The sequence below is a fragment of the Callithrix jacchus genome, chromosome 4 (genome assembly GCF_049354715.1).
Source record: "Callithrix jacchus isolate 240 chromosome 4, calJac240_pri, whole genome shotgun sequence".
Classification (NCBI taxonomy): domain Eukaryota; kingdom Metazoa; phylum Chordata; class Mammalia; order Primates; family Cebidae; genus Callithrix; species Callithrix jacchus.
In genome coordinates this window covers 75,046,939-75,073,202 of record NC_133505.1, presented here as the reverse complement: position 1 = coordinate 75,073,202, position 26,264 = coordinate 75,046,939, and the positions used below count along the sequence as shown (strand labels likewise).

Here is a 26,264-nt window from a genome sequence, read left to right as displayed (position 1 = left end):
TAAAGATTCCAAAACCATCCCACACAATAAAACTCATATTGAATACAGTTTTTAACCTTGTACTATGAAAATTTCAATAGGGAGGAATTCAGTTTCAAGTTTTTTTCTTACCCAAGAAAACAATTCTTTCCCTAAAAGACATGTTTTGAGGTGTACTTTATATTGAGATCCCAACTACAACTGGGTAGGGAAACATTTTGACCTAACAAATTAAACCTAATTTTTTCTTCCTTCAAATGCTACCAGTTCTTAAATGTAGTTCTTAAATGATACATTTGGTTATTATATTTGCATTAATTCTTTCTTTAAAACAAAGAAAATGATCAGTCTCCTATGAAACTTGGTTTTAGGCTGGCTAATATCACTAACTCCACAGCAACATTCAAACACTCAGTGATAGTAGGCTAATGGCTAAAATGCCCCAAAGAAAACAAATAATCTTCCAAGAACTATAAACACAGCCAAACTGTCATTAAAGCATAAAGTGAAAGAAAAGTCTGGGGGACTTCCATGTCCTTCGCATATGTATTTTCATTAACTTTTTGTGAAGAAACTAGGAGGCAAACATCAGTCACCAAGAGAAAGATACAGAAACTTCAGGCAAAAGATTGACAATGAACATAGGTTTCATTCAGCTACAAGACTAAAATTAAGAGAAAAATTAGGGCTTGCTATTTAAGAACAGTATATAAACATGAATACTGAAAAAATGCTGAAATTATATATCCGACAAAAATTAGGAGGGAGAAGTAAGAGGGTGGCAATAATGGGTAGTCTAAGTCCATTATCTTTTGTAATGATGTTTTAAAAGAGAGTCTTTAAAATCAACTTAAGTTGGCTTTAAAACCAAAATAAGTAACAAAGATAAGCATATTAACAATACTAAGGTAAAACTAAAAACATATCATTCATTGATGTTGGAGAGTGGCAGGAATGAAAGATGTGGAAATATCTTAATTCAGCCATTCTAGGGAAGGAAATCAACCGATGTTGACTGAAGAAATAGAAACTTCATTATATTTTATGTAGTTCTCATTATAAATATAACCACTGGAAAAATTTTTTTTAATTTTCAGGAGAAACAAAATCAAAGCAATTAAACAAAATAATTAAACCCATAATGTAAAATCTTTCGCAAAGAAACCTTGAGATCCTATGGCTTTCTAGTGAATTCTTAAAAACACTTAAGGAAAAATTAATACAGATATTACACATAATCCCTCAGAAAACAGGAAGGGGTTCTTCAGAATTCAACTCATTTTATAATCTTAGCATAACCATGATAGCAAAGTTTGACAAGAAACTACCAGAAAAAAATTTCTCAATTTTTTTTAATAAACATAGATGCAAAAATCCTAAGCATGATAGTGGTAAATTGAATCCACTTATATACAGAAAAAACTATACATTCTGAACAAATGAACTCTATTCTAGGAATCCAAGGGTAGCTTAGTATTTGAAAATTCATCATTATAATTCACTACATTAACAGAATAGAAAGAAAATTTTATTACCATCTCATCAGATGTAGAAAAAAAGCACTTTTAAAGTTCAATATTTGAATAATATTCCAAAAATGCAGCAAATTATATTTTCAATATTCTTATTCTAAGAAAGGGTCTCTACAAAAGCCTATAGCACACTTAATGATGAAATACTGATTTTTTTCCACCTTGAATTTAGAAAAAGGACAAGAATGTACACTATAACCACTTCTTTTCAATATTGTAACAGAGGTCCTAGTCTGTAAAATATGGCAAGAAAAAAAAATCCAAAAAATAAGATTTGTGAAGGAAGAAGCAGAACTGTTTATCCACAACCGGCATGGTAGTCTATGAACTATTAGAATTAATTAGTCATTAAAGCAATGTGGCTGGACATAGGTCAATGAACAAAAATCAGTGTCTTTTAATATACTAGAAGCAGTTGGAAGTTAAAGTTTAAAATTATTCAAAATAGCATTTAAAACATCAAATACCTAGTAATAAATCTAACAAAAGTCATGTAAGAACTCTACATTGAAAATTAAAATACATTACTTACAGGTAATTAAAAAAAAACTAAATAAACAGATATATTATGGATTGGGTGACTCTATACTATTACAAGGTAAATTCCTCCCTAACATGTATAGATTAAAAGAAAATTCATTCAAAATCTCAGCAAGTTGTGTGTATGTAAATGTGGAAATTGGCATGTTGATTTTAAAATTGATATAAAAATGCCAAGGTTCTAGGATACTCAAGATAATCTTAAAGAGCCTGATGAGGAATTTTTCCTACTAAATACTCACTATAAACATCAGCTATAATATTTTGACAATATTGTATTGGCAAAAGTGTAGACAAACAGACCAATGCATCAGAACAGAGAATTCTTCATTCCTCCCCCTTTTTTCTTTCTATAACTTCTTTTTTGTTCTTAAATTGCTGCTGCTTCCCCTATTATCCTCACATTGTCATTGTCATGATGGCAAGATGATGGCAACAATCCTGCCATTATGTTTGTCATGATCCTCGATCATTTCATTTGTGTATTATTGTAGCAGCTACTTTGCTGCTTTTCCTATCTTTAATCCATTTCTCTTGTGCTTTTCTTCAAATTAAAAAATTATCTAAAATATATATATAATTTTATATTAATCCTTAAATACATAAAACGCATATTTTAGGACAGACTTTAAAATGTTTTCTTTGCAATATGCAATATGATATACATTTATACCTATATTTTATAAATATAAAATTTATCAATTTAAAAGTTTATAAATATAAAATACAAAATTTATGAATGTAAAATGTTTTTAAAATATAAAGAATATATATAATATAATGTAAGTTCTGAAGTAAGACAATAAATCACACTCTTCTCTTTACTTTTTAATTTGTCTTTTACCCCTTCTCCGGATGCCAGACTTTTGTTATCAACTTTTAAGTTTGTAAGCATTTTTCCAAATTTTTTCTCCAAACTTACGTAATCATAAATTACACTAGATGCACACAGACACACATGCACAATCAGGATTTTTATCTCTTTTGTTTTAAAAATTGTTTATATTATATACCTTTTTCTGTATTTTTATTTTCTTCCTTAACATCACATTCTATATATCAATTTAGATTACCCAGCACAATCCTAATTTATTCAATAGTTCTATAATACTCTATGATATAAATGTTCCATAATGTGTTCAGGTGTTTTCTTGTTAAAGACACTAACTCAGTTTCAGTTTTCTGTACCTACAAAACACCAGTATATTCCACATTGGCAAAAACTCTGTATCATTTGTTTTTTGTATATCTAACAAGTAATACTGTGTTATAACATTTGTGTGTCAACTCTGTGTGAGCACTGTTCTAGGAACTCAGCAAATGCATGAATTTAACAGAATTTGTGTTAGGAGTTGTATTAAAGCTTTATACCACTTTAAAAAAATAAAGGCCATCACATGCATGTAATATAGTTATAAAAGTCAGATTTCAAGAAGGCAATTTGTAAGTCAAAAAATTATGCCTTTTTTTTTCATTTTTGAATGGATGTTACCCAGCTGCTTTCTAAAAGAGACTGTAGCTCTACACATACCACTAGCAATGTATGGGAATGTCTTTTCCCTTGAATCACATCCAGCAACAGGTGGCAGGCTAATGGGTGTAAAGCCAAATCTCATAATTGCTTTAAATTACATATCACTGACTACCACCGAATCTGAGCCTTATACATGTTTATTAGCATTTGAATTTTTCTCTTTAGTAAGCTGCCTATTCACACATTTTGTCGATTTTCAAAAACTGAGTTGTCTTTTCTTAGTTATTAAAAACTCTCTGGAAAGTACAAATATTAACCGGTCATCTACTAATTATATTATATCAGAACAAGTACTTTCTAATTAATTTTGATTATGGGTCTTTACCACTGAAATATTTAATTTTTATATGTCCAATACATCTGTCTTTTACTTTACAGTCCCTGGGTTCCAAATCTTGGTTAGATATACCCCTAATCCTCGATTATATAAATGCAAAGTATTTATTGCTTTGTTGTAATTTTTAAATAAATCATTCATTTATCTGGCATTTATTTTTATATAGGGTATAAAATAGTCTTCACATGGATAGAGTAGTGCTGATACATCTATGGAATATTCCATCTTTTCAAACAAATAAAAACACAAAATTTGTTAAATTAACATCGCATAACTTCTGAGGTCAATTTCTAGATCCTCAGGTTTAGTCAACTATCTTTATTCTACATGGTACATTTATTTTGTTACTGTGACATTAAAGAATGTTATGACGTGGTAAAACAAGTTCACATTTACTAAATTTCTCTTTCTCAAAAAATGTTTGATTATTTTCAGTTATTTATTTGTTTACACAAACTTTAAGAGATTTTACCAACTTGAAAACAAAATTTAAAACATGTTGGAATTCTTGTTTGTACTGCATTACATTTACATATTAATTTTGAATTACTGAACTTTTAAAGTTATCATTTTAAAGAAAATGGTATCTACATACGTTCGTTTAGATTTTATTTGATGTCCTTTGATTTTGTTTGTATACCATCTTGTCCCTTTCTTATTCATATTTTCCCAAAATTCTTATTGTTTTTACTACTTACATTAATGGTACATTTCCCATTATATTCCTAGTCATTTAAGGCTAAAATAAACGAAGTCTATTGTTTTGTTTTGTTTTTTTAATTTATTTTTTTTTGAGACGGAGTTTCGCTCGTTACCCAGGCTGGAGTGCAATGGCTCGATCTTGGCTCACCGCAACCTCCACCTCCTGAGTTCAGGCAATTCTCCTGCCTCAGCCTCCTGAGTAGCCAGGATTACAGACACGTGCCGCCATGCCCAGCTCATTTTTTGTATTTTTAGTAGAGACGGGGTTTCACCATGTTGACCAGGATGGTCTCGATATCTTGACCACGTGATCCACCCGCCTCGGCCTCCCAAAGTGCTGGGATTACAGGCGTGAGCCACCGCGCCCAGTAGTCTATTGTTTTTACAATATGTCTCTGGTATCTAACCAATTACTCAAATTATCTTTTTAATTGAAAAAAAAACTTTCTCCCAGAGTCTCTTAAGTTTTCTACCTATAGAGTCAACTTATTAGTAAAAAGGATAGTTTATCTATGTTTTTCTAGTGCTACACAGGTTACTTAATTTTCTTGTGAAGTAATGATTATGGCAATTTTATCTCCTTAGGTCTTAATTCCACATATTTCATTTTTAATCTAGTTTTGCCTTTTTAAGAATAGTATTTGCTCTTGGGTTTTAGTAAAAATATTTCATCAATTCCTATTTTATCCGAAGATCTTATTAGGAGTGAATATTGCATATTATCAAAAGCTTCAGCATCTACTGATATAATCATTTACCTTTTGTGGTTTAATTAGCTGATGTATTATGTTGATATATATGTAATTTCTTAACATGAATCCACCTTGACTTCATAGTATTATCCTACTTGATCTTTCTTTTGCTGAATGGTTGAATTCTATTTGGTTATATTTTATTTAAAATATTTTTATCTATATTAATAAATAAAATTATATTTGAAAAATTAAACTTAGTATTAACATTTTGCTGACTTCTTGAAGGCTATTTATCTTTCCTTTAAACTAGAATAGTTTAAATAACACTACCTACATAAAACCCTGCTAAAAAATCCAATTAGTCCTGGTGCTTTATTTAATGGTAGATTTTGAATCACCTCTCCAGTTTCTTCCACAGTAATTACCATAGTCATATTTCCAGTTATTCTTTGTCAAATTTTTATATGTTTTCAAAAAATCATCCATTTTCTCTAGGTTATCGAATTTGTTTCTTTCAAATTACACATAAAATAATAGTCTCTCAGAACTCTTTAAGTCCATCTACTACCTGTGGTCAATTTTTTTTCTTATTCCTAGCTTGTCTTATTTCCATTTTCTATTTTCTGTTTCCTTAATTGAATAATTGAATTTTATGTATTCATTTTCTTAGCCATTTATTAAACCTTTGTCTGTATTTGTTTTTTGCATCTGTTTGCCCTTTCTACAATTTTTAAATTTTCTGTTTCAATGATTTCAGTGACTATATTTATTAATTCCCCTCTGCCATTTTGTCTGGGGGGCTCTTTATTATTATTACAGAAGATAAAATATATTTCCTTTATTTTTCTATTTCCTTCTTTATAATAAACAAATTTTACACTATATATGTTCATCTTCATTATAGCTTTTGATATGATCCATATGTTTTGATATAAAGTATTTTTCTTGTGCATTGATTTTCATGAATTTTCCTTTTCATTATCTCTTTGGTTCCAGGGTCATTTAGGACTGTTTTCTTGATTTATTGGTTTCTTTACTATTCTTTATATCAAAGAATGAGTCTTACAAAATGTATACTTTTCTATTTAAGGTGTTTTGTTTCTTTTTTTGTCCAAAGAATTGTAATTTTTCAAACTGTTGCAGGAACATATAAAAACATTATCTATTAAATAAAATGCAAAACATTATCTCTGTGTCTGTCTCTCTCTCTCTCTCTCTCTCTCCATATATATATATATATATATATATATATATATATATATGTAAGTTTATGTATCTGTATATCTACCAACAGCTATACCTCAACCTAACTAGAGATATAGCAAAAGCTTCAGTTGCCAGCTCATCTGTACCTGAAATTCTTACTCCTCTTCACAGGAATCAAAGGGAATGACAGCAAGGCCTGTTGTTGACTCATATACTGATCAGTTCACAGAGGTAACACATATTCACTGGGGATTCCTGTGACAATTTGAGAAGCAAGATCATAGCAAGAGATGAGATTTCTAGCTAGTAAGTTACTGAAATTTAGATCAGTAAAATGTTGTGGTTTTTTTTTTGCCATATGACCATGACTTTTTATTAGCAGGTAAAGCAAGAAACTTACCACTTATTCTTGATTATCAAATATTAAATCTTGTTTGATTAATGAAAGAAATGGCTACATTTCATATTGTTTCTTTTCTTTCTTAATGAAGGACAGAATAAAAAAGTTTGAATTAAGTTGCTTTAGGAAGTTAACTAGCAAAATAAACCTAGATAGAGGCCACATCTATTATCCCTCATTAGATTAAAATGTTCAGTTTCTATAAATTGCAAGAATAATGAAAACAAAGTTTCAGAAATTCCTGGGAAATGCCAAGCAAAAAGCTTAACTATATTCTTACCTAAGCCAGCCTGAACCTTTCAAAGGAACGTCAGCCTCTAATCTTTTGTCTAGTGGCTTCAGATGGGTTTTCTAGTAAGAGGATTCCCTCAACGATTTGGTCAGGTGGTACCCCTACCAGGAAAGAGTGAGCTAAGCATGACATCACCTGAATGCTCAGAGGCATCCTCTTGATGTTATTTCCTGGCAATTGTATCCCTTGGGTGTTGTCTGAAACTGTGACTCAGGCAGTTTTTAAGTCCTTTTGTTTTTCTCTCTGGTGGTCACTGGTTTTCTTTTTGTCACACAAGATACCCCATCTGGTTCCTTAAATATCTCATAGTTTGTTCTTATCTATACTTTACAATGAACTGTTTCATTGGCCTCTCCTTTGTTCTGGAGAACTCTTACCTATGCTTCAGCATTCACTAAAGAACCTTACTGAAACTCCCCTCCTTCTCCTAGGGAGAAGTTATTTACCCTTTCCTCTTCTTTCCCACAGGTCCTATACAAAACATCATCAAGCACTTAATATCTGCTCTTTGAAAGGATATTTTGTCTCTTTTATATCTGAAAACAATATCTGTTAAAAAAATAGTGGGTCCTAAATGATTAAATAAATGTATGACTGAATAAACAAATGTATTCTAAAACCCAATATACATTTGAAAGAGATTCAGTATCATATTGGGTTACAGTTGATATCAAAATATTTTGAAAATAAATTGAAGGCCTTGTAATTCACTAATTGTAGCTAACCATCCTTGAGACCAAGATAGACATTAAGATAGGAGAGGACTGATTAAGGGCAGATAACTAAGAGCTCATGGAAATTAGCCACTGAGATGAATCTCTGAGAATCTTGGAGAAGGAAAGGCCTAGACACACCAATGCTTGCTCATTTAAAATATATATATGAATGATGAGGAACTTTCACATTAATTCCTAGCAACATTCTAGATTTAATTATTAAACAAATTGGTTTTGAACTCTCAGTAAAGAATAAGATGATTATCAGTAGGAAATACCATGTCAGAAAACAAAAATCATGTGTTATGAGTTTGGTTTATGTAATTCAGTCAGACATTTAATAAAGTTGCTTGGGATGTGTTTGATCAATGTTGGTTAAATTTTAGTGAGGTAAATAAGTAAGCAGTTAAATAAATATGCTAATTCTACCCTCATTTCTATTAGGCCATCACCCATAGAAAGAGAACTCCAGTGGTATGTCACAGTGCTGTATTCTGGTCATGTCTTATTAAATATTTATATTAGTTACTCAAGGACCTAGAATTTATGTCTACAAAATTCAAGGACCTAGAATTCGTATCTATGGAGCTGATAAAAGGTTACCATTAAAATACATGCCAGAATCAAAAGTTAAAAGTTAACTAATAGAAATGCTAGGCTTTAATTTCCAGAATAAAGTCAGCATATATAAATGTAAATGCTTAAATTCTGACTCAAGAAAATAACTATATATTCTCAAAGTCACTCTAGCTCTAAACATGTGTGATTCTAGATCTAACGTAGTCTCACTCTCTCCTTTTACAGGTGAAGACATTGAAATAGCCATGGGCAACTATGAGCTATCCAAGAGCCAGGATAAAGACCCAGCTCCACTAAATCCAAGTTCCTTCAATATATTAAACTGCCTATATGAATCACTGCTCAAAACACTAGAATAATTCTATCCATTTCTGAGCATTACACTAACAGTCCACTGATGAATTATAACATCTCAAGATGAGGACTATGAGGAAGACAAGGGATCCATAAGCAGTGATCCATGAAGCACAGTGAGACACTCACTCAAAGCTGAGATGCTTACATGAAAATGTTCAGGAGAATGCATCTTCATGTTTAGGAGACAGTTTAAGAAGCTGTCTTAAAGTCTCCAAAAGATGGTCAGTCATTTGGAAGAATACATAATCTGAGAAAGAGTTGTTATAAAAGGTTAGAACTGAGATAGATTGGTCAAAATAATAGGGAATAAATTTTGGCTTAAAATAAAGAAGTTAGAATTGTTTGTTATTAACATTAATGAGCAGAGCCTGGTGGGCCACCCGTCAAAATCCAGAGAAAGGATGAAAGTCAATTTAGATGACTTCCTAACTTTCTGCTAACTTAAGGAAGAACCCTTGATTTGATCTAATGATAACTGGGTGCTATTATGTGCCCCAGCCCTGTAGTTCTTACCAAGATATGAACTACATGATTCATCTGTACACACAAGTAAACCTTAAGTGGGAGGCAGGATCACTATCACTGAGCCCCTGGAATACAGCCAGCTGAAGCCATCTGTATTGCCACACTCCTCCCCAGGGCTGGACAAGTGCAGGTACTTAAAATAACATTCCACAAAATGTTTGCCCAAAGCATTATCGCTTTACCATTTCGTCTTGAGTTTTGATTACATAAAACAATTAACAGCAGAAAATGAGGAACAATAAAGAAAAATGAAAAAAGACAAGGCAAATGTTAATTGATTTCTGTCTTGTTTCATTGATCCTTTACTGATATTAGAACAGATCATTGATGGGGAAGTTCTTAAAGGAGACTGTAAGGATTAACAAGAAAAATAAACACCAATGATAATTTTTTAAGAGATTAGACTATGAAGCAATAGACAATCATAGTCTAGACAGAAACTTACAAAACAGATAGTCATTGTGCAACATCTACTTGGAACAGCAGCGGCACCAGCACCTCTGTTTTCTGTGAAGTGGAATTCTGCTATTTCAGTCTGGTAGGACACACTTGTTCAGCAATTCCTATAAAGTGAATTGCTTTTACATTGATTGTGAAAGAAGTTCACATGCCAGTAGCTTCTAAACAAAAATAACACACCTGTCATGTGATATTTGGTGACATTGAATTAATTATCTTTTTATCATTTGAAATGTACATCCAACAAAGAGAGTTGGTTAATAAAACATATTTATTAACTGAGATTTATTAAAAACAGAAATTTTGAATATTTGATTATTGTATTAAGCAGAAACAGTTGATTGATTTTTAAATCCATTCTGTTTTTCTTAATTTAAAAAAAACACATCTTTTTTTTTTTGTACACTAAAAACCCTGTTTGTATAAACCTCACACCAAATGTAAGGGTTGCCTTTACCTCAATTCTTAATGTAAACTCAGTTGCATTCAGAAATGCTCAGGGACAGTGGTGGTGAGGGACTGCCTAAAACATCTATTCCTTGTTTTTGAATACAAAAATACTTGAAAAAAGTGAAAGAAAGTAACCTGAAGTGGAAATCAGGCTTGATGAGAGGAAAGTCAAACGCGTGTAAAAGAAAGCAGTGGGGTGATAAGATGAATGAGAAGTTGAGGACAAGGAGCCCAGCAGAGAGCAGAGGAAGTTGAGTCTATGGCACAGGCAGATCCTAAAAAGGAGAAAGGGGAGACCAAAAGCTGCTCTGAGGCAGCTCCAGACCCTGAAGTGAAGAAATAGGATAAATGGAGTAAAGGTCAAAATAAAAACAAAATGTAGAGACATTGTAAAACTACCCTTTTATACTTAGCACTGATTAAGAAGAAACTATCAAAACTCAAGCTGCCTTAATCATTATACAAATGAGGATCAAGATTTTTCTATTTATTCTTTGTGACCCCAAACTTTCATATTTATTTGTCCTTAAATTACATAAAACAGTGAGTGAATAAATGTCCTTATCAAAACCAACCTCGGTTCACTACAGTCAATAGCCCAACGTTCCACTGTAATTGGAAACTAAAATTATGACACAGGAGCCAGTAGACAACCTTTAACATTACTACTAAATTCAAAAGACATTTTAATATCTGGTATTAAAAGAACTGTATTTTCTTTTATAGAATAATGAGCTAAATAGTGCCTGCCAAAAGGCAATGTGATTCACAAATACTAAAAAATGAAAATATATTAGGTTAACCAATTTTTCCTGTGTAAATTTTAGTATACTATTAAATATATTAATGTTTTATATATTGTCTTTGAACACAATTCTAAGGGTCATGCATGTAAAATTAATTTTTATCCCTAGCTATAGCTCACAAATGTAATAGTAGGAGTCTGAAAATCAATAGGGTAAATACTGAATTGAATGCATCAAGATAATAATTATTAAATACTTCAGGAGGCTGAAAAGAAACACTACTTAATTTTGTATACTACTTCCCTGCAGCAATGAATTAGTTAATTGAATACTTTTATGTGCAGGCATTTGATTGAGTGTTAGAGATAAAAACGTACACAGACAGACATGGTCTTTGTTCTCCTGAAGCTTCTACTCTATTGGAGAAAGAAAAACAAACAAAAACCTCATGTCAGTACATTTATAACTATAAATTGTAGTAAATGCTATAAAGGTGCAGTGTGGTGTAAAGGGTACACTGAGAATTATAACGGAGCAGACTTTGGCGATCTTGGAGAGTCAAGAAAACCTCCAAGAAAATGACTTTTAAGAGTGGTAAGTGGACAGAGAAGCTTAATGAAGGGGGAAATATGCAAAGCAGTGAAGACACTGATGGACAATTGTGAGTCAGGAGAGTGCCTGGCATATTCAAGGTACTGAAAGAAGGTTGGTGTGGCTGGAATAGAAGCAGAAAAGGGGAATGTGGGAAGAGATGAGTTCTGAGAAGCACGTCTGCGTCCAACTGTGCAGGACCTTATGGGATTCAGGATTTTAACCTAATGGGAAACAACTAAACTGTTTTAAAAATAGAAGCCACATGAATAGTTTTGTAAAGATGCTTCAGGCTATCATTTGGAGAATGGATGAGAAAGAGTGAAATCAGGGAGATTAGCTAGGAGGTGACTAATGATTATGTTTTGGTGACATTGGGGTAGATGGAGAGAAAGAGACAGATTTAAACTATGATTTGAAAGTAAAACGGACATTGGTCAGAAATTCCAGAATACTGTTAAATAATAGCTGTTACACCTTTGTCTTATTCTTTATTTTAATGGAAATTCCTTAAAGATGATGGCTTAAGTCTGACATTTCTTAGGAAGTATAAAACATTTGGAATTCTCTGTATTAGTGAACTTAGTCTGTGCTTTTCTTTTGGGTCCTAGCTTGTTCAGGAGTATTTCCTGCCAAGGACCTTATGATTGCTTTGGATTTTGGTATAAAGTCTTCTTAAATAATCCACACCCTCTCCAGCTACTGTCCTGTGGCTGTTGCCTTCACAGCTAGTTCTTGCAAGGGTTCTTCTGCATGGTGTCTTTATTGGTCACCTGTAATTTAACTCTTCAGCAAACTCCAACCTGGCTTCTACTATCATTATTCTATCAAAATTATTTTGCTAAAGTCACCAATGACACAAATAGAAAAACATATTTAACAAATGTTGTTAAATTTCTAACAACAAGGGAATGCTCAGATAAAATATTACGTATCTATATAGTGAAATATTATGCAATCATTAAAATAATAATTTAAAAGACTAATTAATGTTCATAAAATGTTATAGCCCTTTATAGTTATTCTCCTCTTATTTGTCTCTCTCTCTCTCTGGAATTTTACTTTTTCTATAACTACTAGTAAGTGATGAAACAACAGAGGGTTAAACATAGTTCACATAAATTAGAGTTATTCATGAGCACTGTAAGGAATTAGGAAAATAACATACAATCTGTAATGACTAGCATTAAGCCTCTGGCTTAGCTGTGGGATTTACCATCACTCTTTCTCAATTGCCTGCTACCATGGATAACTGAAAGTTGGCATGGTTACTCCCATACCAATTATCATTGGCCACAGATAAATTGCTATGATTTTTAAAATCATAGTTATTATTTTGCTCCATCTGTTCTCTTTAGTTTTTAAGTCAACTGTGGAATCAAACAAGTAACTCCTTCCTAAAAATTGCAGAAGTTTAGTTTACACATTGCTAGGATAAAGGAAACAATTGTATAAAATGCTGATGTTCAGTAGAACTCTGCAAGGTGAACCAAGAAGAATTCACAGGAAGTAAGGTAACAGGACAACAGTTACTTTAGGGTGATGATGGGAAAGTGCTATATTTATAATAACAGTATTTAACATTTGTGCATTAGTTTTGAATACTAGGCATAATCACCAAGAAGCTTTAATCATAAAATCCTAAAATAAATTTCAACTTGAACTTGTTTTTTCCATTTATTCTAGTATCTGTTTTAATTTAGCTAAAATTAATAAGTACATGATGGTATGTAAGAGTACAAAACCATTCCTTGGTTTAATTATTTGATATATTGTGTTTCTCTTTTCCCATTCTAATTAAGATTTTAAAAATAATATTTTCCCATTACATATAAAGTGTTTCTACCATTTTAAATTCAAAATATGTTTTGATACAGTCTCCAAATCCCACCATATAAACCTAGCTTTAAGAATTAAATACTTTAGGTGATGGGAGAAAAAGAAAAATGAAGTAAAGTTGATAAATCTGTTTAACCTTTCTACTCTACTGTTAATTTAAAATAAAATTTTATACCATTTGTGTTAGATTTATTACAAAGTATCCCCTTTTTTTGCCCTTCCATATATTTATATCCTTTGCAATGTGTCTATGCAGCTTCTCTTATCAAGAGGTAGAATCTATTTTACTACTCCTTGAATCTAGGCTGGGTTTGAGACTTGCTTTGGACAATAGAACATGGTGGAGGTGGGGGCATACTAGTTCTAAGCAAGGAAGCTAAGAGGCTTTATGTGCTTCTGCTTATTTGGATCCCTGCCTTCACCTTGAGGACAAGTCCAGCATAACCGTTGGAAGATGAGAGATCATCTGGAGTAGAAACATGTTGTCTAGCAGAGACCAAGACTAGCCCAACCACACTCAGCCAACCTGGCAACTGAAAAGAGATATACATTCTTCCCCCAGAATCTGCTGGGGATTGGTTCCAGGACTCCTGCTGATAACGAAGTCCATAGATGCTCAAGTCTCTTATATAAAAGGACATAGTTTTGACATATATCCTCCCACATACCTTAAATAATCTCTAGTTTTCTTATAATACCTAATACAATGTAAATGTTATACAAATAGTTGTTAGACTGTATTTTTTATTTGTATTGTTATTGTTGTATTGTTATTTTCAATTTTTATTTCTCAATATTTACTTCTGATTAATGGTTGGGTAAATCCACAGATGCATAATCCCTGGATGCAAAACCTGCAGATAACAAAGGTGAATTGTACAAATGAACTTAGATAAGATCAACTGAGACCAAAAAAAATCACTGATAAGCCTAGTGTAAATTTCTAAATGATAGAATCACAAGCTAAATAAATGATTGTTTTAAGCCATTAAGTTTTGGGATGATTTGTCACGTATCAGTAGTTAAATACTACATCCTCCTTTTATTTACTTATTCACAAGAAAAATTAGGAATTAATATAACACAAATAAAAATATATAATAATTCTGTCAAATTAATTTTTGTCAAAATATTAAGATTTTATATTACTTTTCATACATTGGCTGTTGAGGATATTAACATTTATTGAACATTTTTAATTCACTGGCACTCATTTAATTCCTATAATCATTCTATAAGGTAGAAATTAGCTTCATTTTATAAAAGAGGAAACTATAATAAAGAAATCTAGGAACATATCGAAGTTCATATAGCTGGCATTACAGAGCTGGACTGGAACACAGAACACAAAAGTATGTAAATCCATTTATTTTATGATATGTCACCATCACTTTGAAAATAAACAAGTCTAGGCTGTTTTAGGAGTGGTACTCCAGAAACTAAGAATGTACATTTCCTGTGAAGTGATCTAGATTCTACCCCAGAATGTTCTGAATTTGTTTATGTTCTGAATAATAATTGTTTACATATATTATATAAATCCTCATTTGGGCTTTTTCCCACTCAATACCAAATTTTAAGTGGCCAAAAGTCACAGCCACTCATTCAAATTCTCATGTTCTATGTGTAATTACCATAACAACAATTGAATGAGAAATTGATTAAAGTGAAAATATTTTTCAGTGTAAAGGTCCTGATTTATTTAAAGTCATAATTGTTTCTAGTAACAAATGATCACTATTGACTTTCTGAGTTACTATAATTTCATGATATTTAATGCTAGAAGTCAATATTTTAGTAAGTTACTGGCAGGTGACATAATTTATTTGTGGTACTAGTATAAAAATAGTCTGCTTTTCTAACTTTTGTTGTTACAAGTTAAAGACAAAAGTTAAATCTATCTATCAGAAATAAATGAACAAAATGCTACCAAGTAAATTATCCAACATGCTTATGAGCCTATCATTTACATATTAGGACTATATGAGACATATCACAGTTGCTGATATGTTTTTAATGCTGAAAACAAAAAACAACATACTAAAAGAATAAATTCACTGCTGCTGTTTTTAATATGCATTTGATAAGAAACCAATATGAATGATCAACCTATGTAATAGGTAAGTGAAGACATTTTCTAGTAAGCATTTTCCATTCCTCCTATCACATTGCCAAAAGATGGCATATAAAATTAGTGCTAATAAAATCAACACTAATGCAATCAGCACTAAGCCTAAATATATTTTACTTTAGGTTGGCTTACAAAAATTTGAATTACGTCATACAAAAATTATCTGATGTTGACTGACGATAAGAGAAATACAAATGTTTAAATCATGACTTAATTATAAATAACCCTAGGTAGTTTTGGGGTAGTGAAATATACATGTTCTTTATGCTAGGCTATAATAGATATTTTAATAATGATATTCATTTGACTATTACATTTTATATACAATCTTATAATAATGTAGAGTTAAATAAGTCAACTAGGAATAGGGGTCTGTGGAATGCTTTTCTAGTGGATTCTGTCAGGTAAAAAATATTTGCGACCACTATAAAACCAGAGTAATAAATATTTAAACACAGTTTTCTAATTTAAATACATATCTCATATGGCATTTCAGGACCTAGATTATACTTTGGTAAAAAGAGGACAGTAAAAAAATCACAAGTCACTGCAAATTTACTAGTTTTCCAACAACAGTTTTAAGAGATGAGTTAAAGCAGGGACTGTATGCACTTGTTAGTTTTGTGCTTGCATTTATTGTTATTAGTGTAACCCAGAGTGGAAGAAAAGATCAGCAATCAAGATGATCAAAATAGATGATGCCCAGAAGCCTAAACAAGAGAAAGGAAGACCTTGCTGAACCATGGACTCTCACAGCTGCAGAATATGCCACATGTTGGATGCTTTCCGCCTCTCCTTCAGTCTTATGGTTCACAAAGAAATGCTCCTCTGATTGTTTTTTTCTTTTCATCAAACTTAAGAGACCCTCAAGAGACCAGATAACTTTAATTCCCCAAATGGAAAAGTTCCACACCAGCAGAAGCATCTTAGATCCTGGTAAGAATTTGCTACCATATATGCCCAAGTTAAACATCACTCTTTAATGAACCACAATTGACTATAATTTAAGTAATAAAACAAGAAAAGTAAAGTATAAGTAGCAGTTGCCACTGGATGTTTCTTGCAATCAAATGATATTTAACAATAGGTTCTGCAGTTAAGTTTAACTCTGAGAAAATTATTTCTAAAACTTCAAGTTAGTCAGAGCTTGAGTGACAACATAAAATAATCATTATTTTAAAAGCAAACTAATTTACATGATTTGAAGCAATTACTTAAAAATATTGAATGGTATAATAAGGCAGATATTTACATTTCATTTTCTATTTGCTGCTTCTTTTCATAAATGTAACCAAGTAATATTTCTATTGTCACAAGGACATCAAGTAAAAGCTCAGGGTTAAGGAGTGAAGAGCACATGAATCCTTGCTAAATGGCCTTTTTCTAATGTAATGTTAAGAGCTTAGTTCATGCATTTACATTTGGTTACATAACAAGAGTTTGACAAAATCATTGCTGGGAAGGCTGATAGATATTATGGGGATAACTGTTATCTGAGGATTGAACTCTATGTTTTGTTTGTAGTAGCACCATGTGCTATCATAATATTACTGAAGGAACCTAAGGAAAATCCCCAGCAGACCACTTCTATAGAGACAGAGAAGCCAAAATACAGATATCAGCTATGGGGAGGGTCCTTCATCCCTCCTGCCTCATGAGTTACACTGTTGGAGAGCCCAAGTATTCTTGGGTGATACACACCTAACTCTGCCAGCTAGGGATGGTGAAGTGTGATTGTGTCATTCATATACATCTAAATGATAAACCAGGACATGGTAAACCTGCAAATAGCTGTCATCTGAGAGAGTCCTGTCAGCACCAGCAACCAACCTTTTTGATAAAACTACCCCTTAAAATAACTTTCACTTCAGGACTGACTTGGGTGAATTGTGTTTGTTCAAGAGTGTATGAACCTCCGCCCTGTTATTACAAGTTTCTATAGATTCAGAAATATACTCAAATGAAGTATTTTATACTTCTTCTAGTGCCACAGGTTCTTCTCAGGACCAAGGACAGAGTGCTCAACTCTTTGAGGCACTACTTTGTCAGTCTAGTGAGTTCAGTTAGCCTGAAATGCTAGTTTTTTAGCCATAATGGAAGTAGATTCCTCTACCTGGTTTCCACTGCATTATAGAAATATTACCTGAAAATCATCACATAGCATTTTACCTTTTGCAGTAGAAGTAGTTTTTATATTTTGACCAGTTACTATGTGTTTCTGGAAGATATGACATATCTGACCAATAACAACTTCCTGAATTATTGTACTTTGCAATTGGTGACTTATCACTCAGCCAAATTAAACACAGTAAAGGCCACAATAGAGTAATTAAAGAAGAAATGTGAGTTTAAAAAAATTGTATACTCAGTTTTCCAAAAAAAATTAAAGCCCAAGTTAGATTGACTTTGTTCAGAAAACAAATTATGTTGTGAGTAATCCAAGAATCCCATGCTGTTGTCACACCAGTGTGTTTTGTAGACTTTTCTTGTTTAATCTAGAAATAAAGTTAACTTACAAGATCTCAATTATTTATCTTATGCAAAAATACTTGTAGTTCTGGGTCAGAATACGTAGTATGCTAACAGTGGAAAAAACTCAAACATTTAATATAGAGCAAATAATAAAGCAGAACACCATTTTTATTTGGTTGGTGTAACGTAACTACTTTTGCACCAATCAAAATGACATAAGGGTTATTACATGAATCTTGCATTTAACTATAAATCATCTAAATTGGGATTCTTAGTCAAGGTACATACTGTCTTTTCTGTTTGATATTTTATTTTTTTCTAATATATTTCAATCACTCTACAAACATATTTTTACCTTGTGGTGAAATTGACTATTTGAATGCAATAGTTAATAGATATGAGGAACCAGAAGGAAAATCCTTGAAGTCAAAATGGTGAATGGTTTTCTAATGCATTATAGCCTGTGAGAATCTATTTATTATTGAGCTATACCAACTATGTATATAAACTCTCAAAACAACTACTAAGACTTTAGTGTATCAGTGACTTTAAATTACAGAGAATAAATCTGTCTTTGCTTATTCACTACTTATTCCTACAGGTAAAATCCCACTTAATAAATCAGGAATATGTATAACCAAAGAATTTATTTGAAGACGTGGCTTTCCAATGATTGTTATTCTAAAGCAAAAATGTTCAAGGGATTTCTAAGAAAAGAGATTCACCTTAAAAATAGTCATCATTTAATGAAATGATCTCTAAAAGTATGGCCATTCTTTTCTCTTTCTGAGTTCTGTGAGGAAAAGTAATTATCATGCAGTTTGTAACATATGTAATTTGTCTTATAATTATAATAGATGCTCATTCTCTCTGTAAATACTTATTGAAAAAACAAATAACTGATCATTGGCAAGAAAGCTTAATACAAGCAATACTGTCTAATTTGAGATTATTCTCTTTTCTAGCTATTCTCTGGCCATATAATTCCATACATACACTTGACGTATGCAAGAGTTACAAAAGAATGATTTTTTTTAAAACAAACAATTTTGAAATGAAAAAGGATTCAAATGTTTATCTGAAGGAAAAGTTTGGATAATCAAGCATTCTATTCTCTGTAGTTTCAATAGAAAGTTGTGAATTTGTAAAACAATGATTTTTTTAAATATTTTCACTATCAAATGACTTTCAGTAGTTATTAAAACAGAATACTCTATTAACATTAGAATACTCTATTAAAATACTCATAGAATACTCTATTAAAATTAATCACAAAACCAAGAATCTAGTTTTGTAAGTAGGTGGCTTTAAATGACAGCACGTAGATTAGCGGTATGACTTCTGCCTTTGGTCCCTCAAGATCCACTGTCCACTCTTATCCCCCTGCTCTGGACTTCGGGAGGCTGTGCCTTATAGGATTCCTCCATCCCACTGGCTCTCAATTTGATTTGGCTGGTGGGGTCCCATAGAGAGCTGAGGGCTGGAAGATAGTGGGATGGAGGTGTTTATTGCCCTGGTTCCTCCTTTATGTGCTTACCTTGGATTGAGTGCTACCCTCAGCTCCTGTCTCTAGCCTTTGCCAGAGTTTTCTCTGCCTCTGGGTCTCATAATCATGTGGGGTTTAAGGAGTCTGCTGTAACCTGAACTGGGATACTGCACAATGCTTGTAGTTTTCTTATACTTTGCCCACACTTTTTAAACCATGCCTTTATTAAACTCTTTTAAAGTATTCCAGTTTTAGTATGGCATCTCCTTTCTGTGGGATCCTGACTTTGACAATTAGTTGTTCTTATTTATTCCTTCAGGAAAAAAATTCCACTGATAAAACAGGTGTACATATAAACAAAGCATTTATTTAAACAATTGGACACTTAGTGAGTAAATGATTTCATAATATAAAAATATGTTTTATCAATGTTTAAATCATTTCCATATCAATAAAACAAATTTAACTAGAAATATTTAACTATTAATACCTTCCAAATAAGTTTAGAAAGATTTCTGGCAATCATTAATATATTTATTCTACCTAACTAAAGCAAATGTTTTAGTTATATCTATAAAATTATTGAATTGCTTTAGGGAATGCACAAAACAAGTTAAATATTCTATTTCAAAACATTTTCAAGAACACATTTACTTTTATAGATGTGACTGTAAAAAGAGATACTTGCCTTTTCACCAGTTTCTCCTTTGCTGCCTTCAAAACCTTGCTCTCCCCGTAGAATAGTAATATGACGTGTATAGTAATAAAAATGATACTATAACATGTGCAATTTTTACAATAAAAATGATGTTTCTAACAATTAAAAATCAGTAATTATAAATAACCACTTCTAACATGTAAACTCTAAACCAATATTAAGTTACTTAAGATTTAAATGTTTCTAAATACTAAATAAATGATTTTCTAGGGTATAAGCTACAGTTTCACAATTTCCAAGGCAATTTAACCTTGATAAGCCTGAATTTTCTCAGGAATAAAATAAGTATGATAATACAATCTTCCTCAATGGCTAGTTTTGAGAATTTGATGCATCCTCACAATGCCTGGCAAAGACTAAGTTAGCCATTCTTATTATTATTTCTTTTACTAGATTTAGTGGAAACAGCCTTCTTAGAAAGCTGACTTCTATGGAATACCATTCTGATGAGTGTCTCATGATGAATGAGCTCAGGTTTGAACCCTTGGGTTCTGGCTCTACCTTCAACACAAGTGCTATGCTTTTTCCTGTCTACTATCCTGGTTCAGTCACAGAAAGAGGATTGGTGCTTTGAGGGCTCTGGCTCTCAATTACGATATTTATTCTAAAAGGTATAAGTCTCCCTTTCTTCATCTACACTCTCTCTGATCTGACAAGCTTATTTACCCCCTTAACTGATGTTTCATTCATACATTCAACAAAAGTTCACTGAGTGCCTTGTACATGTCAGGCACTCATGACAACATAGCCAGCAAGTGAACGTTGGGGATGAGTCATGTACATCTCTCTACCCATGGAGGGCCTTGAGCATAAGAAGCATTTAGCAAGCATTTATTGAGTGTACAGAGACAAGAGATAGAGGGTTTCTGATCTGTAGTTTTTTTCTGTAATGCCTCAACAAGGTGACCCTTGGCATATAAAATTTCAATTAATTATATGAAAGGGAATGCCAGCTTTTTGCTATATATATATATGTAGAAATCTATATGCATAGATACATACATATTTAGTTTGTGAGTATGTTATTTTATATATATATACCCACTTAAATACATAATTGCATATATGTATATTATTATATAATTAAATAGTATTAGATAATATAATTTGATGATTAAACAATACATGTGTAAGTGTGTGTGTGTGTGTGTGTCACATGCATATAATTAAATAATTATTTTTGCTTCATCTACCCTCAAAAAGTCACCAAGAAAGAATATATGTTAGTTGTTAGGTATTGCTTTTTATTATTGAATGCATGGTCTACATTTTTTCTACCTTTTTTCCTAAAATATAAACTTTAACTTGATCTGTTAATTCAAGCTGACATTGAAGCTGCTAAATGCCTCCGGTACATCAGCCACAATGTCAGCATGATGCAGCCACCACAAACAGCTGCTGGAAAGTCCAAAACTATTTCCCAGCAGATAAATCTGCACATCCCTTGGCTGGCTTGCAACTTGACTCGCAGATGCAGCACATGCTGTATCAATGGGTTTTGTCTAGAGCTGCTGTGAAGAAATTCAGAAGCCTGCCATTTTATTGCTGCCAGTTCAATCTTATTATCTTTATTGCACCAAGTAAATAAATTTTTAACACAATCTGTAACTATAAATAAGTGCATATATTTTTAAATGATATTTTCAGCTACACAGAGAAACCTATATGCATAATAACTTCTGGCATCTTGTTGCCAAAACCTATAAAACATCTCCAGAGCATAGAAATGATATGCTTGGCTTTGGTGGGCATCTAATATTACATCAATAACGCTCTCTCTCCTGTGGTGGGATTATCTGGATGATACCATGACAGCTGGTCCCACCTGAAGTGGCTCCCCATCCCCTCAAGAAACTAGAATATAATAGTCTCTGTGTTTTTGGTAATGCTGGTCACAGATAACCAGGCTTCTTCCCAGAAGAAGAAAGCAGCCCTTGGATAGTAGAGGAGCACAAAGGAAGTTCCCCTTGGTAAAGAGAAAGAGAAAGATACTAGGCATAGAAAGAGGCAGGCTGGTCCAAGCAAAACTCCTTACTTATTAGGAATGCCTTCTTCTGAAAGAAAAATATTTTCGAAAAGATAGTTGTCTTCAGCATCTTTGTAATATTTAGTATTTTATGTCATTGCAACTATTATGTTTAGCTCTTTTGAAATATACAAAAAGGTAGATAAGCAAAAGGTAACCAAAACCAGCCAAAGGAAGTACGATTTGTTCTATTGTACATTTTGGACTCTGACTGATAAAACTGGAAACATTTCCAGGGCAGCTAAGTACACTTCCATAGCCCCCAGAAAGCACTATTATTGACTTATTTGAAGAAGCATATTACTAAAGCTCTGTGACAAAGCTTCCTCCTAGAATGGTCCCTTCAAGAGGGGATTGCTTCCATGAGTTCTCTTTGAAAAGACATCCATAGCTTTCTAAAAGTCTTTGAGGAAATTCAGCTTAATCAAATATATTTTCAGAATACTATGTGCATATTTATTTTTCAACATATTAAGATTCTTAACTCAGATGAAACATTTAAGAACTCTTTACCTTTTGACCAGGTAATCCTGGAGCACCATGTAAACCATTTTCACCCTAAAAGAAGTACACAGAATAATGTTTAGTATTCATAAAGACACGTGAACACAGATGTTTTTGTGGTCTTTAACAAACACCTCTAGTGTTGTGGGGAAAAATAGCCCAATACTGAATATCTATCACGTGCAAGGATTTTCCATTTATCTCTTATCTCCCAAATTCAGGACTGTCACACTTCAATTTTTAAAATAGGGAAATGGAGACTCTGAGAAGTTTGGTAACATGCCAGAGGTCACCTACCTTACCTGAGGTTGGGACTGAGGTCCCCTACAGCCTATGTTTTTCCACATTAGTTATTTAGTATCTCATTACATTTTCTCTTATTGAAACCTCTGGGAATAATATTAAAGTCTGACATAGTGCTTTCTATGGGCCAGGAACTGTTCTGACAACAAAACTATCAGGTGGATAATATTGCTTCAATGACCTTCTTACAGGTCACTCCATAGTAAGTAGGTGGTAAAACTGGAATTTGAGCTCATACACTTCAACTCTGCACACCTAGCTCTCTCCCTACACTTTCTTTGGAAAAAGATTTAATTCTGGCTTTAAGTGACTTCTTGCCAAAATCAGAATTTTTTCTCTCTCAGTACATATATTATGTATATATGTATGTGTGTATATATTCTCATACATGTACAAGAATGTTTACTTTCTTACCCATAGCTGCTGATTGCCGTTAGATCAATTTTGAACACAAACCCAATGTCATTTAATATAAAGCAGTTACTTGGAAGACTTTTTAGTTCTTTCTATTCATCTCGTTTCTGTCTTGGGTAAAAAGGCAGATGCCTATCAGTTTCCATTGCTGGAATTCTGGGGTCATCTCTTTGACAAGTCTGGTTTGTAAACAGCACACAGGCTAGAATGAGATACTCCTGGGAGGATATGCACATTCTCAATGGAGTTTTAGGAATTTTCCTGCTTATAGGAATTTACTTGGCTTCTGAGTTTCCAGGTTTAGACAGCTCAAAACACACTAATAATTTCATGGACCTGCTTTATTTATATCAAATATTTATAATTAATTTATAACAGTTTTTAAACATTTCCTAGAATCATTTTAGCTATGATTTATTTGAATTCTTTAAGCAAAATTCAAAATCTATGAAGAAAAAAATCACATCTTTAAACTTTAAAATCTCTAAGGAGATTTTCATTATTTCACTAATTAACACATTTTAAAGAAAGTTTTAGTGGTTCTTAACAGAGATATACTGCTACATACATGCACACAAATTATTTTAAAGACTGAGGTTTTCTTAGATTAGATTAAATTATCAAAGTATTCTACAGTATAACAGCTATCATCACAGTATATACTAAAGTAAAACTTTGCTGCTAAATGTAATTAAATGTTAAAGAATCAACAAAATAAAACCTACTTATCTATGTAAAAATACATTTCTATCATTAAACAAATTGTTATAGTTCTAGACATCATATATCACACAAATCTGTTAGAAATGTCCAATATCATTTGATAAAGTAATAGTGAAAACACATTAAGTATTTGGTATCAGGGAACAGTCTATGGAAATGGAGCTCCTGTTACTCATCACAAAAGTATGTCCACTTGTCCATAAGGAGCAGATTATTTTCATCAGTTGATCCAATATAATGTTTTATATCATATTACAAGTTACACACAGTCACGAGATATGTGATATTATCCACTAAAGTAAGCCAATATGGTATACACTGCCAAAAATACTTTTTTTGGGAAAAAAGTAGTGACAGTATCTTCTCTTTTTCTTTACTCACAGCCCACTCATGCACTAGGTGCTCTAAGTACTGGCACCCAAAATCCTACTCTGCCATATGTCAGGTTAGTGTTACACCCACACACACTGTTAATTGGGTACCAAAAGTCTCTAAAGCTGTGATATTGAGAATATGTCTTTAATGGACACAGGTTTTATGATTGTTTTAATTAAAGTACTGTGTTTTCCTGTGGCCAGCATTAACTGGCCTCTGCTCTTTCTTGACTAAATGCATTTTATAAACTTAATTCTAGACTCAACGATAACTCAATGGACATCACCGATTATCTCATGGGAAATGTGTTTATCTAAAACCTAACTTATGTCAACAGAAGAAGCCTTTGTTTATGCTCCCTCTGACACCCAGGTTTAAAGTTCTATGTGTCACAAGCAGTTTGAGGGCAAATTTAATTCTATTCATAAAATAAATGTCCTCCTAAAATTACTGGAAGGTATACATTAGTTGCTTTTTTCTGAACTCCTGCTGTCACTCCTTACTGACAATTTTAGTCCAAGGAAGAAATAAGATGCTTCTTCTTTGGCTTCCAATCAATACTTTAGTTCATTATTAAAAGAAAATCACAATAAATGATTCCCATAGAAACCATAACTTTCAAAACTTGTTTCTGAGGGATATTTTTTTCTATGATAGGTTTTTCTATGAAAGGACTTGTGTTCTTTTTCAGGTACAAATTCAAACTATAGGAAGGCAAGTTAACAAAGCTGTGTAACATAAAGCAGGAGAAATCTAACACTGCTGCTGATAGTATCATTGCCTGGATTATTACTATAATACATAACATGTCTTTAATGTCACAGAAGAATCAAGAAGTACCCTTTCCGAAATCCAAAATAACCTCCTTGAGAAGTTTTTGGGACAAAGTAGGTGAAGTTTAGGATTAACTGGTTGCTTTCTGAAAAACTGATCACAGAATTTAATTTTACCTCCTTGCAATAACTGCGTATTTTTCAGGAGTAAGCATAGCTAGGCATAAACTATAAATTATTATTTGTTTTCTTGATTCTTTTAACATTAGAAACAATGTATTTCTTATTATGTAGGAAATATATGTTGTCTGAAGGACACCTGATTTAAAAAAAAATCACATTCCCTAGGGCTAGAGTTTACAAACCTAGTAATAATGAGACCAAGCAAATAAAGATAAAGCAAGCAGGTAGACAAAAAAATTTGCAAATAACTAGCATTCAACCCAGAAAGTAGAAAGTTATATACTATTTTGTGGTGATTTTTTTTTAACAGTTAGGCATTCAGCCTTTGATTAAAACATCTGAGATTCTAATATTACATTCGTGTATTAAAAGATTGACCTATCATTTTACTTAGAACATATTTTCTAGAAGCGTAACATTCTGTATGAATTTAGTGTCTACTTGGAAATATATCAATACTTCCCCATTAATTCATTCATATTTATTAAGAGAAAATTTACCTGAATATTGTGTAAAATAACTAAAATATTAGAAGTGGAATGCCAAGATTCTAGGACTAAAACCAATAAAACAGGCAGTAAAAAGTAAATCTGATTTTGATTTTGTTTATTACTAAGGCAAACTTCTACATTATTGACTGTAGTTCTGCTTTTCTCAGCCATAATCATTAGAAATTG

The 26,264-nt window shown here is 32.2% G+C and overlaps 1 protein-coding gene across 9 annotated transcripts in view; it reads right to left on the bottom strand.

Moving 5' to 3' along the window:
• Positions 1-26,264, bottom strand: part of COL19A1 (collagen type XIX alpha 1 chain) — a 359,940-nt gene that overhangs the window by 232,674 nt on the left and 101,002 nt on the right. For 5 of the 9 annotated variants that reach the window (XM_017971197.4, XM_017971198.4, XM_035296027.3 and 2 more), the window contains one exon: positions 22,826-22,870. The exons of the other annotated variants lie outside the window; for them this stretch is intronic. In XM_017971197.4, the coding sequence (XP_017826686.3) occupies positions 22,826-22,870 (45 nt within the window). The remainder of the gene's footprint in view (positions 1-22,825; positions 22,871-26,264) is intronic. 9 annotated transcript variants of the gene reach the window in all.